General features: G+C 35.2%; 1 protein-coding gene across 1 annotated transcript; it reads left to right on the forward strand.

The window, feature by feature from the left end:
* The first annotated feature begins 2,210 nt into the window (after nt 1-2,210).
* On the forward strand, nt 2,211-18,035 carry LOC108737492 (homeobox protein HMX3). The gene is made up of 3 exons (XM_018470360.1): nt 2,211-2,738; nt 10,858-11,003; nt 16,585-18,035. Exons 1-3 carry the CDS (start codon nt 2,320-2,322, stop codon nt 17,427-17,429), a joined length of 1,410 nt encoding a protein of 469 aa, XP_018325862.1. The 5' UTR covers nt 2,211-2,319; the 3' UTR covers nt 17,430-18,035.
* The last annotated feature ends 1,149 nt before the right edge of the window (nt 18,036-19,184 follow it).

A 19,184-nucleotide genomic window follows, 5' to 3' on the forward strand; every position in this document is an offset into this window, starting at 1 on the left:
AGTTCAGCATTCTTAGGAATTTAGGATAGAAAAGATGTTTATTGAAAGATATGATTCCAACCAGGCAGTTATAAAGCCGATCGTGATCTTTGCATATCCAAGCAACCTTTAACATCTGCACTACTTACTATTATTGGGTTATCTCTCTTCACTTTGTCTGTACTAGTCATAAAGCATTTCCTAACTTAACAAGGACGTGTTCAAAACGTAGCAAATGATTACAGTCACAAGTAGAAACAGGAAAGGAGATACGTCCATTCTCATAGATAATTTATTCCCAACTATAAAGCGTTGTTACACATTATAAATATAATTTAGAGTGTTTCCGAAATATGTAGCAAACTTGCAAGAGGTGATAGGGCACTATAAAACAAAAGAATGTTTGCTAGCCTTAAAGTCCACCAATTTCGAGAAACGGGGATTTAAAAGACAAGGGCCAGCCCGTCCCTGGCAGGGAAATACGACATTGCAACGCTGCATTCAATCGGCCGATACATAGCAGCATCCGTTTTGTGTTTTTGTATTCATGCATTGTTTGTTATTTGCTAGATTAGATTAAGTGTGATTGACGATAGTTATATTTACAGCCAGCCTAGACTAGTTCTTTGTTCTTTTAACATTGTAGGATTGTGTTAGCTATGTATGTCTACATTAGAAGTAGATCAATGTGTCAATGTTATAGGCTAGTGCAGAATAGTATTATTGCATTGACCAATACAACAGTTTCTAGACACATAGGGTTGCGTGAAACATCGCATATATCAAACATCAGTGCAGAACGCCAATGAGTTGCATGACCCCGAGTATGGTCGCTGCAAATGAAGTACGCCAAATACCGAACGATTTTGCGATTTACTAATAAAAAATTATTAGTATTAATAACTGATCTTTCATATATCTTATTTTTTTCCAATTTTTGACAATATCAGGTATCTAATGGAGTGAGACAGTTATTAAGGCTATTTGAAACTTTTCTTATCAATTTTGACATATATATATTCATTGTATGTTTTAGATATTAGATATCTATTTGGGCGTACGAAATTTCCATTTATTGGACGAACGTCTTCACCCCCTGCCTCAATTTTTCCGTCGGATGGTCAGAAAACAAGATAGGGAGGTAAGCGAACACAGAATCAATATGCATGGAGAGACGAGCTCCTACACATTCCTGCATGCAAATATAGGACTCCCACACACACACACTCACGTACATAAACAGGTAGGTACATCAGCGCATACAACATAACGTGTTCCATACAGATTACCCACAGACAGGAGCGAGCGGAAGGAGTAAAGGAAGCTGAAGCAGAGACAGAATGATCAGGAGAAGGCAGACATCAGACAACAACAAGAGCAACACAGATGTACAACTTAGCATGTAAACAAGTCAGAAACATAATGAAGTTATTCCTATTTATTGCAAGCTACACCGATCACGCCTTACAAAGACGTCAAATTTCGACATCGGACCGAATATCGACTTGAAAACCTCAAACACTATTGGAGACGCGAAATCCGAATTGCCAGGGGTAGTTTATTACGCGGCCTCATTGGCCGACGCCGAAGTGGGGGACTACTACCCTTACTACCCGCACTTATTCAAAATACAAACCATCTCAATTTCAAGCCAAATTAACATGTGCCCAACCGTGAAAAACCATCACAGAAAATATATGTATCATCATCCATGATAGAAATAATTATTATGATAAAAGAACGTGCAATCAATAACAAATACAATAGCAACAGGAAGAAAATATTTATTATTTATTGTTCAGTATGAAAGGATGAAGGTTTAGCTTTAATTGTGTTTAGTAATTTTTTAACGATCGGAAACAAATAGCGTTTATTACGACAAAGAGGAGATAGCTAAAAGCTACAGCATAATACGAGCAGAATTTTCCGAGCTTTAGGTGCAAACGTTGAAGCGGAGAGGGGTGAACGGTCGACGTCAGCGAAAAAGCTGCGCGATGGTGCAAGCACTCGAGTAATAAGAGGGAACGAGAGAGATGCAGTGAACTTAGGGGGTGTTTCCGGGAAAAAGGGAGTGTCCTGGGTCACCGCGCCCCCGAAATCAAACTTACTGTGTAAACATTTACCACCTCTAGTATTTGACCGGCAGAAAAGACGATTATTGGTATATTTATTTACCCTCGAAAACAGGCAAACACTTTAGACCTTATCATTTGTTGAAAAAGTGCCGGAAACGGTAGATACTAAGAAGAGAGAGACTTTGACGGTGATACACAAGCCAATCGATTAAACATGTAATAAATAAAAACTTTGCAAACGAAAGAAAATTAATTCAGCAACAAAATGTCGTCGCTTTTAGATAATAGTAACAATAAAACTGATATTGAAGTGAGCGTGGTGTCCAGTCCGGAATCGAATTCCCGGAACGTTTCTCCGGAACCGTCGCCTGAAAATTATCGGTATATGAACGGTGGTGGTAGTGGTGGTGTTGGTGGTGGCGGTGTTGGTGGTATCGCATCCGGTCCGACGATAACGTGTTTCCCGCTTATAAAAACCGCAGAAGATGAACCGTCTGGTGGCGTTAAAGAGGTGGTAAAGAATACCGGGAAAACGACCGGGTCGTCCACAAACTTTTCCATTTCCAGTATATTAAGTCGGACCGAACCGAATACGAAAAAAACTACCCTAACCGAAATACACACCGAACAGGGACCGATAGAGAGTAACAAAATAAGTCAATCTGATAGTGCAATGTTGTCAAGGTAAAAACAATAAAATTTCCTTTTTTTGGTAACTACCTATTTTCGTATGACTGGGGTGATGATCATAATTATTGAATAAAGAAACGAAATATGAAACTCCACTTTTTATTGTATCTACAATACCTATACATGTGCGGCATCACCAATTACTTTTCTAAAGTTAATAATTTTGATTCTAATACATGTGCCAGCTTGGCCACCCGGATCATTTTGGTGTAAGTCGTCATAGGGAACTTTATCATCTTACAGAAGGTTGCACATGAAGGAGTTCAAATTGAAACGGGCAGATATAGTTAATTAAATTATTTTGCTTCTTAATTTAAATAAAAAGTGAGACACCATTTTGTGTCTTTAATTAGAAAAAGGTACATATTTTAGATACAAAACTGGACAAAGCGTTTTAGTGATTTGAGCTTGAGAATGAGCTTTCAACCCTTCAGGACTTAAAAGCACTGCAATTTAAGCCCTTTCATAAACAAATAGTTAGTTGAGGTTAATTAAATACTTTGTAATTTGTAATTCAAAGGTATTCAAACTCTTTCAATGTGCTTATAGGAATTTGAATCAAATTTATTTAGAGGTAAATTGGTAATTTCAAAGTCCTTGAATTTTAAAATATAATTGGGGCTTCAAGGGTTAAAGTACATCAAGAATAATGGTTTTGCGATTAGTCTAGAGATTGGAGCTCTTTTAGTGAGGGCTGTGGTCAGCTCTATTAACGTGTAGATAGTTAAAAATCCTTTGATAGACATTAGGACAGTGTTTGAAAAAACAGTATTGTTCTACCAAAAAAAAAAAAATAGACAAAGGTAATAGGTATTTAATTACAATTCGACATCAAATCTAAGGTCCTAATAGGATTTGCGAAAAAATCTTCAAAAAAAGGACGATAATGTTTTTATTTGATAAAGGACTTCTTAAGGACTTATATGTTCTGTTATGTTATTGCCTGTTCCTGTCTGCTAACAATCAAATTTAACATATAAATCGGATTTTCTTTTTATAGTAGTTTATAGGTACCCTGCCAGGTATGCCAGATTAATTGGTTTCTATCTTCAATAGTTTAACATATACCTATGCTTTACTACGAAATGACCAAATGTTATTTAAATTAATTGGAATATGGTTTATATTGTTATTTTGACGGAATAGTGCAGTTAGATTTAGAATATAAATGTTTGAAAAGTTTAAAATCAGAAGTAAAATTGACAATTAGGAAGTTTTCCTCATCGAAATTTTTGCTTCCAGCTATAGCGTATATATAATATANTATTAGGTATACCTAATACACTAATGAAAATATATTCCAAAAATTCGTTCCCCGAATATATTTCCAAAACTACTGAAAACAAACTACAATTATGAGAAATAAAAAACTTTAAATTCCAAAAAATAGAGTTGGCATTTATTTGGTGAAAGTGCACAATGCGAGACTAAATAAAGTTTTTTGTGGTAATTAGGGGTGAGTTTTCCTTTTAATTTTTAAATAATATTTACCACAGTCTCTTCTTTCTACTTTAAATTAACACTTTTTTACATTTTTCACCAATTTTTCATTGAAACGACCATTTAATCGCTATTGTAAATACTTACAGTTAAGTTTGCTAAATATAACATTCTGATTTACCTATATAATTAAAAATAAAATAAAATAAAAAAGGAAAACAAACTGCTACAAGAAAATAATATGAAAAGTTTGAATCAACATAAAAAGGAGTACGTATACCTATGCATTGTTTATTAAGTATTATCGTTAAATTAAGCTCTAAACAAAAATCATTATGTTGTTTTGTGATATGCTAATATTTCATCGAGTCAAGAGTAAATCTAAAAAAGACGAAGCGAAGTATTAGATTAAATAACCAAAAAAAATTTAGATCAAATTACTCGACTGATTTTTTGTGAAATCAATTTAAGTCGAAATTTTTGGGGTTAATTGATGCAGAGAAAATTTTAAAACTTACTTCAATAATAAGCAAAAAAATTTATAAACTCCTACATACGATACAGCCAATTTTAAAGAAATTTTTTTCGCATTTATTGATCGTGAAATTATTGTCGATGCCTACATCATTTTTAATTTTAATTGCGTAACCCTTTTGAAGCCAATAGGTACTTGACATTTAAACCTAATTATGACTGTTAATTATTAAAAATCCACATGTAAATAACCTATTATGCACGTATATATGTAGGTACTTAGTAATTACAAAAAAAAAGAGACGAAAGGAATAGTGTATAATAAAATAATGATTACTAGCATTGCCCTAAAAACTTAAACAGGCATGTAACTTAACACGATTAAGTAAATTAAAGTAGATGCATGCGATATCCACCGTGAGTATTCAAGAATAGCCTGTTTCCGGTTAAGCTAACGTATGTGGGGCTTCTCAAATCTATCTGCTCGCATCTGAAGTTATCGGTAATGTAATCGCCTTTCGGTGGATATATCTACATATACATACAGAATATATTTATTACCGATTTCTACCATATTAGCCAACAAAGCATACGTAAATTGTAGCTTCATTTATATTTTTGATCATTGAAGAATAAATTATTTTGAAATCATACATGGCAACGTTACACCATATGTCTGTTTGTTAATCTCTTAGTTAGACGTAGAAAAAATGGCCCAAGATTGCACTATTCAGTTAAGAGTTGTAAACAAATGACAGAAGATGTGTGAAAAATCAAAAGGCGATAGTTTCGTAGTGTTTTATATATTGTTAGCCAAGTTTATATTTAGCAGTGTTAAACATATTAGCGAATGGAAACCGAAAAAAAAATGTATTTGCGTGCCTTGCTGTAGCAGTATTAACATCTAACAAAAAGGAGTTGAAGATAACCTTAAATAAAATAGAAACGGTATTGATAAAACAGTATAGTATGAAAATAAATAAAAGTAAAATAAAAATATTGGTATGCAAGGAAAGAAAAAGTAGGGAAAGGGTAAATATAAAGTCGCTGATTTTCGGTATCTCTATAGGAAGACTGATAATTCAGGATGGAAGGAGAAATAGAGATGTAAAACAAGGGATAGCGAAGAGTCACTCGAGAACGGTTAATTTAGAAATCCAAAAAAAATTCTTAAAGGTGTATGACGGCGAAAAGAATAGGTTAGAAACGTTAGAAATATGGTTTTACGGGCGAAAGATGAAGATATAGTGAATACAGAAGTTCAGATATGAAGAGGTATTAGAAAGAGTAGGAGGACCGAGGAAGTCAGTAAGAAATAGTCGAGATAGGTTGGTAGGACACCTTCTGAGGCATGAAGGGCTAATTAGAGACGTTTTAGAAGCCCGAACAAGAGCTAAGAGGAGTAGAGGTAAACCTAGATTAGATTATGGTTCAGAAATAGTTAAGGTTGTGGGATGTTCTAGTTTTGTAAAAATGCGATGATTAGCTCAGGATATGAAAGGGTGGAGGTGTGTATCCAACTAGTATAAGGATCGACAACCCTATGATGATGATCATACCTTAAAACCGAAACTAATGCAACAGAGATAGCTGAAAATATGAAACTATAGAATTAGCTGACTAAATAAAACGTCTAATAAAAAAAGACAATGTTTATTATTACTGCAAACGAAAAACCGACGCTCAATCCTAAATTATGAACTTTTTCGAAGTAGGTTAAAACTAAAAACCCATTTCGGAAAACCCTATCATTTAGGGTGAAACGTGGTTTGGTTGTCACCATGATCAGCTCATACTTTTAACTTATTGAAAAATTTAATATCGATGATGATTTTTTAGTACTGCGACATCGTTCCTTATTCTGAACACCGTTTGTGTAATTCAGTTAATACTTCTTAATCATTATGAATTAATTATCTACTTATACCTAATAGAGGTACATTTAATTAATCCTCATTCTACTAAACAAACGTATTATAATACAATTCTCATCTTCGTAAACAGTATTTTCCTTAAAAATTAAACATCAGAAAAGAGGCAAGGAAAAAGGAATATTTAAATAAAAACCACTTATTTGTAGACGATTTCCTTTTTCTTAAACAAGACCATGGCTTTAGGGATAAATAAGCTCAAGATTCGTAAACAATTCGTAAATAGATTTTCTTTTTAAAGAAGGCGTTTTACTGAAGAAATATATACGTAATATAAGATGGGAAGGTAAGATACAGTTGAGGATGAAAAGATTAAGTAGGCGCTTGTGAGCCGTATTTTAGTTGGCCTTGTTACCTGTCTTGCATCTTCAGCATTTAATATCTCCTTTTTCCGACGACGGCCGCATAAAAAATCAAAAGATTTTCTTTATATAAGAGAACGATTGTGAAATAAACAAATTATGGAGAACGAAATGATTCCATCAAATAGTACCTAACCAATTATAGGTCTGCATGTTTAGTAAGATCAAGACCAAGACAAAGACTTAACGATGCTCGCACGACCATGACCAGACTAAGTGAATAAGACTTGGACTAATTAGTAAAATTCTCGCAAAAATATCGCTTAAATTATAATACACTTTTAAATAGAATGAAATAACTCGAAGTGGAAGTAAAATTTTTTTAGGAATCTAGCCTTTTACTCTAACAGCTTCTGTGTAAAACAGAAATAAATATATGAATAGTTTGAAGAATACTCTGAAATAAGTACAAAAAGCGATATATATAGCGTGTCCAAAATTCGTCTATTTACATTTATCGTGTTTAATATATGCTGAAAGTGTATGTACTTCTGTATAGTGTGATATGCAGGCTGTTCCAAAATTTATTCACTTGACTCATTATAAAACAAAAGAGAAAACCTTGATGTGTTCATTTTTGTGATTGTCTCCTTATTGATTAATAATAAAGATGTCAAAATTAAGGGAATGTAGAAATAGATTTGATATTGCACGCCTTGAATAGAAGCACTTTTATATATAATTTTCATTTCCCTAAACTATTACTATAAGTGTTGCAAAACAGGAATCGATCACACAAGAACAACACCAAGACTTACGGTTGAAAAGCAAGACTAAAACCATAACTAAGACTAAGTCTTGCTTTGGTCTTAAATTTGCTTATCACTAGGGACACTTTCCATCCATTTAAATATTCTCTTTCATTCTTTATTATTGTTTATAATAAAATGTTCATAAACATTGAAAAACTACCTACTTTGTTCTTTCGAACTTAGTGCTTAAGAAACATAAAACTCTTGAATAGTTTTCTTAATAGCCCTAAACAAAAATTTTCAGTCACTCAGAGTCTTTCAGCGTCTCTGAGAGCGTCTCTCATAGTCTTTCACAGTCTCTCAGTTATTGCCTAGGTGTTTTTATGGATCTTTTACAGTCTCTTTATTTTAGAGATTCGAGTCTCTCACAGAGAGATTGAATAAATAAAACTGAAAAATTGAGAGACTGGTGTCTCTCGTAGAAAGACTGGATCTCTGAAATATGTTGAACTCCACTTATTGACAGATTCGAGACTCTCGTTCAAACACTGGATACGAAATGAGAATCTCTGTACGAGCGACTCGAGTCTCACAGAGACGCTAAACAGTTTTTTTGACAGTTTCTCGACAGTCTCTCTCAGCGACACCAGAGAGACTCGATGAGAGACGGAGACTCGAGTCTCGCTTTCAGAGACTGAGAGACTGAACATTTTTATCTCGGGAGATAGTTTCTGGAAATACAGGGAGGTAAACAGCAACAAACACAATTCTTTTATTCCTCTTCGTCTTGCCCATATTGTTGTTGCTTTGAAGGCAGATTACTGTTTAAATTAATATGAAGGTGTACACCTACTGAAAGCTCTTAAAATACTTAATGTTCATTCACCAATAATGAAACAATAATGTTAATTTAGAATTTTTATTGGGGTCATGTTTTGCCTTTTGATAAGGGCAAAATAGATGTTAAGGGATCCAGTACTTTTAAGCATGAAATAATAAATATTTTTTCTAAAACATTACGTAACTACGGAATACACTTTAAAAAAAATTAAAAAGCACTAACACCGGTGAATTAGTGCGTAAAATTAGTAAAGGATTTGACATAGAAAGATAAGTTCTCTTTGTCTTCTTTGTCCATTAAATTCGCATTGACTGACTAAGAGGTTTTGCAAGCTATGAATTCTTGAAGATTGAAACTCTTACTTCCATTAAAATTCCCTAAGAAGCTTACCGATGAAAGCCAGGAGCTTTTCCCGGCGTCCATCACCGAGCACTTTGATCGATAGTACTGTTTTTATTTGGGTTTCAACAACTGACTCGCAACAGTTTAATTTTTTCGAGTCAACAAATTGATGCAAGATGCACTTATTTTTTTGGTCGTTTGTTCACGAACCAAAAGTACCAGCAAAATATCAATGCAATGGCTATTTCTGTTTCTAAAGAAACTGTTAAAAGTTTCTTCAAGTTCTATCTGAAAGTCATTCAAATTTGAATTAGTTTGTATTCTTAATATCGGTGAAATTCTCAAACTTCGGCACATCAACATTGATGCTTTGGTCTGATTTGCGATTAGATTTTGTGCTAAGTGGATGTTCTCTAAGATTTGTAGAAAAAGCTTTTGGCAATGTTAAATGGGATAAGATGTCAAATATACTTATACATCGAAAACGCGATCAACATCATTAAATACAGTACAATTGTAGGGATATATATAGAAGGGTAAAAGATTAGAATGCTTAGATTTGCAGATGATATAGCAATATTAGCATCTAGCAAGGAGGAGGTATAGACAGTTTTAAATAAAATGGAAGCGGTATTGAGGAAACAGTACTGTATGAAAATAAACAAAAGTAAAACAAAAATACTGGTATGCAAGGGTAAAAAAAGTAGGGAAAGAGATATAATGATAGGAAACGAAAAATTAGAAGTGGCCGATTTTTGGTATCTAGGAAGTCAGATAAGTCAAGACGGAAGGAGTAGTAGGGATATAAAGCAGAGGATAGCGCAGGGTCGTGTCGCCTTTAATAAAAAGAAGTCACTTCTATGCTCGCGAACGGTTAAATTGGAAAAGGTTGTTAAAGGTGTATGTTTTCTTTTCTTTTCCTTTTCTTACTTGAAAAATATACCCCTTTTATTAAAAAACGGTTGCTTTTCGCAGAATTTTATATATTTTTATTAGGGTAAAAATACCCTAACTCGTAGAACTCCCCTTACCTTGCCTCAGAACCCCGGGGTTCCGCGAGACACCTTTTAGAAACCCTTAGTCTACTGTGCCTATTTTAAAATCACCCTCTCCTGCACTATATATAGAGTCAACTATCTTAAAAGGTAGAGACACCATGATTTTTATGTGTCGAAAGACTAATTTGGTAGACATGTCTTTCTCTCTTTCTTATCATAAATAAGTTAAAAGCAAGTAAGCAGATAGTGGGTAAAATACAATGCAAAAAGAATTTTAAAGCAGCTCAAATTTTATAAAGGGAATTTTTTAACCGGTCTCGACTGTTAAGTTAATGAAGCCGTCGGTGTTTCCAAGAAACTTAATCGGAAGTTATGTTCGTTTAATAACGGAAGTTGGAATAGTTTGTAGCGATTTATCGAAGATGGGGGTTGTTAAAAGGCAGAGCCACTAGATTGGAAGAGATTAAACTTTATCTTTGTTCCTCGCGGTAAATGGGGAAATTATGTTCGAATTTACTTAAAAACTCTTAATTTATGAACTTCAACAACTTGAAAGTTTAATGGCCGAATAAGGGAAGAAAACGAACGTTTTCCATTCAGAATTTTACGTAAAAATTAAAAGTTATTTCCTACTAAAAATAAAGTTGAATTTTAGATACATTAACATAATTTAAGTACTTACTGGTCAATTACTGGTAAAATGTCTAAACCTGCGAAAGTCTAGAAACCTAAACATTTTTTAGGGTTTCAAAAACAACAGAACCCTAATTGGTCCAAAATTAGATTTAGCCTACTATTTGGGGATAAATAACTATCTAAATAGCAATTAAACATATTCTTATACATAATTGTTAAATTATTTGGTTATTACTTTGTCCTGAAGCTATTAAGGTTGAGCTGCATGAACTGTAACAATACCCTGATACTACTACTAGAATATGTTTTTAATAAAAATTAATTTATTCTCCTTTGTATTTTCTTCTTTCTTTCTTCAACAAAACGAATTATAAATGCTGTTTTTATTTTGTTCCAGGTTAGGATTAATGTCCCACTTTGGTGCTCTGGCTGCTGCCAGCAGTAGATATGCCGCCCTTTGTGGTCCTACAGACCCAAGAAACTTACCCTGGTACTGGAGCAGAATACAACCTCAATTGATACAAGACAGGCCAAGTCCAAACGGTTAGTAAAATTATAAATTATCACACAAGGCATATGTACTCTTTTAAATTATAACTATTCTCCAAAATATATTTATATTTACAGATTTTTCAAATTATCCAAAAAATACCGTGAAAATTTGTTCTAAAAATAGTGATATATTATGAATCTCTATGTGTAGTTACGTTTTAAATATTCCTTTTAAAATATTAATTATTTAAATTTTCACACGATTAGAAATCTTTTTTACTGCGTTTTCTGAAGAAAGAGTCTGATACTTTAGTTTATTGATGTATTTTTCAGAATCTGATTGTTTCTACTAGTGATGAGCAAAATCGGTCCCAGTCTTGCAGTCTTGGTCTTGACCAAGACTGAACGAATAAGACCAAGACTAAAACTAAGACTGAATATGCAAGACGGAGACCAAATATGAAAGGTTAAACCAAAAACTATTACTTCCGGTAGATTTATGAGTATAAAATTTTAAGTTTGCTTTACTGGATTTTAACACTATATACAAAAAAAGAAACACTGTTTGAAAAATGGCATCTACAAGCATGTCCTCGGAGTAAGTGTTCCTATGTTTCAATTACACATGGTTGAAATATAGAGAATACTATTTTTTTCCATATGTTTTTCTCATTTCAAGTATCTTGTATACTTCATTTACTTTCTCTACGATGTGCCCCCTTCCAATGTCTTGGATGCGCGTTGGCAAAATCGTAGATAGGGAGAAAAAGCTCATTATACTCTCGACTTTTGTTCATTAAACATACTTTTGCATACAGTATCTGCCAAAAGCTTTGTTCAATCATGAATAGTAGTGCGAGTCGAAAACAAGCGTTAAAGTCTTTAATTTGTCTTCAAATATAAGTAAATATCTCATTGATATTTTCAGTGGTAAATGGTACCAATAACAGCACATTTGAGCAATGCAACTGTAGTGGATAATATGGTCAATTTTTCCGTGTAGTACTGTACGGATTATACGCTCCTCACCGGTTAAGAGTTCGGCCGAGAGTTGTCTCCTTCCTTTTCTTGCCTGGTACTGCTCTTTTCTACTTTGCGCCGGTCAAACTGAATGTCACATCGCTACAGAAAGTAAACGAAGTATACTATTCTATTTGCTAAAAGGTCAAGTGAAGTCAGTTTATGCGTTGAAGGAAGGGTCAATTTATGCATTCGAGGATGGGTAAATTCACGAGTCTTCACAAATCACAACTATCGACATCATTTTTTTTATAGTAATGACAAGCTTGCATGTATGACATAAAATTTTAGCATTTAAGACAATTGCTATATAGCTAAATAGAAAAATTTAAGCTTAGAAGAATTATTAAGAAGCAAGGGTAAGACAAAACGCAAAACCAAGGCCAAGGCTAAAAGTATTTTAGCAAAACCAAGACTGGGACACCCTTGATCTTGATCTTACTTTGCTCATCACTATAGTTTCTATTACGTAATTGTTTATACCTAAAAAGGTTATACCCGGTTACATGTGCAATAAACAAATGATAGCACTCGTTAAAAGTAACCGAGTTCAACTGTAGGAGATCTTTGTAATTCTACTATAGAAACAAGTGTCTGTAATCGATTTTCGTTGCTGTTTTTCACGTGAATATCTTTATCAAATAAACTGGCGGTTTTCAGTGGAGAGACATCGAAATAGAAGAGCCGTCGAAATTGGGTCCATTGAAATGAATTTAGACAAACGCTTCACGCGATTCGGGTTTCAATTAGTGGACCATTAACGTTTGCCGCACGTTTCAATACAAACTTATCGATCGCGCCGGTGACCGGAACCGGAGACACTTCCAATTTCGATCACTTGCTGTGCCGACCAAAAACACCAATCGCGCTCAATGTAGTAATTCGAGATCGAGCCAGTTACGAACGATGTTAATGATAATGGCCTCTAATCTTGATGATGACGATTCAAATGTCGAATGCCCACGAAATGTAATTCCTGTGACGAACGAATAGAAGCACCACACATACGATCATATCGTATTCGTCGTTTTAGGGGTTCCATAGGTATATCAAAAAGAAAAAGAAAATCCTTGTAGGATCACTTCGTTGGCTGGTTGACTGTCTGTCTGTCAACACCTTTTTTCTACGGAAGAGACATCAAATTGAATTTAAAGATGGGAGACGAAAAATTAGAAGTGGCTGATTTTAGGTATCTAGGAAGTCAGATCAGTCAGGACAGAAGGAGTAGCAGGGATATAAAGCAGAGAATAGCGTAGGGTCGTGTCGCCTTCAATAAAAAGAAGTCACTTCTATGCTCGCGAACGGTTAATTTAGAAATTCGAAAAAGGTTATTAAAGATGTAGGTTTGGAGCGCGGCGCTGTACGGATGCGAAATATGGACAGTGGGCGCGGTGGAAAAGAAAAGGTTAGAAACGTTCAAAATGGGGTGTTACGGGCGGATGATGAGAATACTGTGGATAGAGATGGTTAGAAATGAAGAGGTATTAGAAAGAATAGGAGAACAGAGGACTCTATGGAAGTCAATAAGAAATAGGCGAGATAGGTTAGTAGGACACCTTCTCATGCATGAAGGTCTAGTAAGAGACATATTAGAGGCAAAAACGGGAGCTAGGAGGGGTAGAGGTAGACCTAGATTAGATTACTTCTCACAAATAGTTAAGGACGTGGGTTGTTCTAGTTTTAGGGAAAAGCTAAGATTAGCTCAGGATAGGAAGGAGTGAAGCTGTGTGTCCACCCAGTCATAGGAATGATGACCTTATGATGATGAATCAAAAGATACGGACGCTTTTGCGGCATATTTTGACATTCGCATCAAGGGAATCAAAACATACAGGATAGTTCCCGTTGACCGAGAATAATAATATTTCATAAAAACCATTGTCTTATAGCACAAGTAATTCCAAAAACTGTTAGTTTACATCACAAAAAAATATTGTAATTTTATACATTTTGGGGACTATTTTAGAGGGTAAACTTAAAACATAATAGGAGAAAGCAGGAAAAAGAAAAGGACGAACTATTTCTTTAGCTAGAACTTTGGCCGGATTTTTTACGTGAAGCACAATTTTTTCCTGATAATTTCTCTGCCTCCTTGCTCATCGTGCAGATTTCTATAGTGAAATACCACACCGCTGGAACAACAATTTTTGCATCTAATTCCTAAACGAGAAGTAGCTACCAACATTAACATTGATGATTATAGTGTGTTGCACAAATTTTGAGAAAAAATTAAAGAAAACAGCAAAATCGATAATATCAAGCGAACATAGGGAGTACTATACTGTACTTCTTTGGTCCTACATGCGAGCCATCACTGATGCTCATAACATATAATATTTAAATTACTTTTTGAGAAAATATAAGTAACTCGGAACTGTCATGTTTGAAGCAGTCTCTTGTAAAAACATCATAAAATCGCTAGTGGATAAGTAAGCAGTTAACGATTGTCAGATGCACGATATAGCAAGCAATATGTGTAACGAAGCGAGTCAAGTTCGACTTATTGCAGCGCATTTGAGACTCGTTTAAGCGGCTTTTACAGTTTGGAAGCCGTACAGCTGCCGCGGCTGCAGGTTTGTCTAATCGATGTAAGCCGTACAAGAGCCCTAAGCAGCGACGACAGCAACACGGAATGGAAATCGGCAGAAACAATATAAATACCAAAGACTTCGACTTGGAAAGCTCACCTTAACAACATCTACCGCTTTGGTTTAAACGGATTAGCGAGAGCGCCTTGCGCTTCCATCGGAAACAACTGTCATTACCGATTCCCATCCACTAAAATTTATCTACCTACGAACCGAGTTTATATTACAAAAGGGGTGATTATAGAAAATAAAAAATCCGATTGCGCAAATCTCAAAAACAATATATCAGAATCTGTGAAATAGGTCAATCTATCAAGTACCACATAGGAAACCCTCATGTGTCCCAAGTAGACTAACTTATCTAGAACCATACAAAATACCCCATGTAGGTTCTCCTACTCAGGATAATATGGTACTACAATCTTCTCGATGTAAGTTAACCTACTGAGGGTCATATATGATACCCTGATATGTCCTATGTAGGTTAACTTATTTAGATCCATATATAATACCCTAATCTGACCCAGGTAGGTTCTCCTGCTCCGTAACATACGGTACCCTGATCTGCTCCAAGTAGGTTAACTTATTAGGGTTCATATAAGATATCCTAATCTGCCCCATGTAGGTTCTCTTGCTTTATAACATACGGAACCCTGATCTGCTCCATGTAGGTTAACTTATTAGGGTCCATATAAGGTACCCTAATCTGCCACATATAGGTTCTCCTGCTCTATAACATACGGCACCCTAATCTGCTCCAAGTAGGTTAACTTATTAGAGTTCATATAAGATACCCTAATCTGCCCCATGTAGGTTCTTCTGCTCTATAACATACGGTACCCTGATCTACTCCATGTAGATTAACTTATTAGGGTCCATATAAGATACCCTAATTTGCCCCATATAGGTTCTCCTGCTCTATAACATACGGCACCCTAATCTGCTCCAAGTAGGTTAACTTATTAGAGTTCATATAAGATACCCCATGTAGGTTCTCCTGCTCTATAACATACGGTACCCTGATCTGCTCTATGTTGGTTAACTTATTCAGGGCTATATATGATACCCTGTTCAATCCCATGTAGGTTCTTCTACTCAGTATTATAGGGTACTCTGATCTGCTCCATGTACGTTAACCTGTTTAGGATCATATATGTTACCCTGATCTGCCTCATCTGCATTCTCTTGCTCAGGATTATATGCTACCCTGATCTGCTCCAAGTAGGCTAACCTGCGTAGGACCATATAGGGCAGCCTGATCCGTAACACATAGGGTGTCGCAATCTGGGCCTGACATTTAGAGGCCTTACAAGTCACATCATCATTTCAATCCTGTTAGGGTAACTGGTATCCGATATGGATTTGGACCCTACTTATTTTCTACTCGACATATTACTGCCATAGCATTTGCCTAAACCGCAGAAGAATTTGGGCAATGACAGGGTCAATCAATAGAAAAGATCGTTTTCTTGTAATAAAATAAAAGAGTGCAGAATTTGAAGGTTTCTGATCCTCAACCACTGACAGAAAAAATTACTGCTCCATATGACGACTTAGAACTTTTAATCATTTTTGAAAATTCGAAGGCCAATAAAATAAACGTGTTTTTTTTGATATATGAGTCACTCAATTCTAAAAGTGATTCAGAGTCAGAGTCCCGCCTAATCGACGTACTGCCACATGAACGCCCAGACTAAACTCTTGAACCTGGATAGCTGAAATTTTACACAAAGGCTTCCTTTATAATGTATACTTGGAAGGATATTTCGAATTAGGCCATTAAGTCGGCGACAAGCAGCTCGAATTTTATTATAAACCATAAGCATTACAAACTAAACAGTTGTCTCAGATTTACCAAAAATCTTCCAAACAGTTTTAAGTACTAACTGGATATGTAACAACACTAAATGAATAAGGTTTTCTTATTACATATCAACAAAAAACAATTCTTATTTTTCAGTAAAATGTTTTTAGGTCAGCAAGTATTGTTCGCTGACCTAACCGATTTTCTTTTTTTTTTGCAGGCAATTCTATCAATAGCGACCATTCTCCGCCAATGTCGCCGCGGGAAGTTCAACACAGCACCCAATCTTCGGAAACAGGTCGTTCCTCACGGCCCACAACCCCATCCGAGACCCAGCGAACGCCGGAGAGCAGTCCGCGTCATCCGTCGACAATGACCTCGAGTCATCCGGCCTTCTTGGACCAAAACTACTTACAAATACCCAGAGCCCGGAGTCCGTACAGAGAAAACGACGGCATCACAATGGAAGAGGACGTGGACGAAGAAGAAAGTGACTACGACAACGACAAAGACAAAAAGACGCAAAATAACCAAAACAACATGAACTCGGCCAATAATCTTGCAAACAAACGAAAAAAGAAAACGCGAACGGTATTCTCCCGATCCCAGGTGTTCCAACTCGAATCGACGTTCGACATGAAAAGGTATCTATCGTCTTCGGAACGAGCGGGACTTGCAGCTAGTCTACATTTGACCGAAACCCAAGTGAAAATCTGGTTTCAAAACAGAAGGAACAAATGGAAAAGGCAACTTGCTGCGGAACTTGAAGCGGCCAACATGGCCCACGCTGCCCAAAGGTTGGTGAGAGTTCCTATTTTGTACCACGAATCCACCAGCTCTCCAATTCGACATCCTTTCGATCAAAGTCCTACCACTCTTGGACTTCACCATGCGTTGGATGGTAACCGAGATGGTGCACCGAGTGTGACGAATCCTGTGGTTAGTTCAGCTGCTGCATATCCCACGTCCCTGTACTATCATCACCAAGCGGCTGTTGCGGCTGCAGCAGTTCATAATCTCCCGTCTAGTCCTGTCAGTAGACCTCCGATGTCAGGATTGGTGTGAGCATTTCCATTTGTATAACTAACTCAAACTTCTTTGTGAATTGTTGTTGTTATTGGTTGGAATGGTGAAAGTACTTCGGTTGGATTTAAATTAACACATAATTGAGAATCATTTTAGATTTATAATTAATTCAAATTTAAGACGGAATAACTTCTTGGTCCTTGTTTTATACTAACAAACTCATTCGAATTAGAGTTCAACTTAATACGTTAAAATCATTTTCGCTCTACAATGATTTTAAACTTCAAATCTACTTGATTGTCTATTTAACTCTGCACTATTTGCAATAAAAAATGATTTTAAAAACAAATCCGATTGGAATCATTCTCGTTCTACAATGATTCAGAGATTCACATACCTGTTAGATATGATTGATTCTTGAATTCTTAATTCAGTACTAAAAAATGATCACATTTGAAGTTGCTTTAAATTTAATATATTAAAATCATTATCGTTCTATAATGATTACTGTTTTATGAAGATTTGAGGAGTCTCTAGCACAAAATATCTATACTAAAAAGTATGTGAAGTAAATCTAATTGGATTTGAATGCAACATAGTAAACTCATTTTCGCTATACAATGATTTCATGATTTAGACGTTGATTTTGCTGCCTTTTTAATTTCTCGATTTATATTTAGTAAACATTCTAGTTGGATTTTAATCATTTTTGCGCATTAATGATTATACTTTTTATGTCGATAATATGCTCTTTTTATTTAAAATAATTCTATGTGAAATATTTCTAATTGTTGAATTTAAATTTGAGACTCCTTGAATCATTTTCGCATTTGAAAATTAAGTCTACGAAAACGAGCTCATGAATAATCTTTCAATTTTCTTATGTCTGAATATTATCATGATACGCACAATAATTTCTTTACCTGTGTTCTTTTAAATTCGACGTTGAAGTATTGTAGATGTGAGCTTGTAAAGCTTTGTAAATGATTTGTCATTGTTTAGTTCTTAAAGTTATAATTGCCATTAATCTTGTAAATATGACGTCAATGTAAAAATTTGTAACAGTTCAACGCTATAGTTACCTATGTACCAAAAAAATCCAATTATAGATCTTGTAAATTGTATAACAGTAACTTGCAGAAGTACTGTTGCTGTGAGTAAGTAAATGGTTATAAATAGTAAAGATTCGCTTTATTTAACCCTACCATCCAATGGCGTCGAGTGATTTTATTAATCATATATTTTCTACTAACTTCTAGGAAGCAATAGTAAAATTCGGTTGTAACGACTTGACGGGCCTGCAAACACATGTGCGTTATATCAAAAGTTCGTTACAAGAGAACTACAGTCAGCCGTGATATTTTGTATGGTTTTCTTTTTGGATACGCATAAACAAAATCGAAGTGACCAAATTTACAAAATGATTTTTTCTTCGACAAAATACTTACAAAAAGAATGTTTTTACAAGCATTCGATGGTCCTAATAATTCATAATGTACAATAATGCGTGCGGGGGTCACATTTGGCCTGATTCTTCTCTTATTGCCAAAGCTTTGTCGATATGATGACTTATAGTTGAGTGACTGATCTTTTAGACTGCGTGGCCATAAACCGTTGTATAGATGAACTCATTTTTGCGGTCCAGTTGCCAACTTTTTGAAGTGAAACTTCTTTACGAACGGTAGGGTATATTCGTTTCATGACAGTTGCTATGTAACGAAGTCATGCAACGGATGTCCCTCCTCAATTCGGTCACGTAGTCGAGTTCGTCGTGGGGATCGCTTGAGCCGTGAG

This window comes from Agrilus planipennis, unplaced genomic scaffold (genome assembly GCF_000699045.2).
Source record: "Agrilus planipennis isolate EAB-ADULT unplaced genomic scaffold, Apla_2.0 scaffold14, whole genome shotgun sequence".
Lineage (NCBI taxonomy): Eukaryota > Metazoa > Arthropoda > Insecta > Coleoptera > Buprestidae > Agrilus > Agrilus planipennis.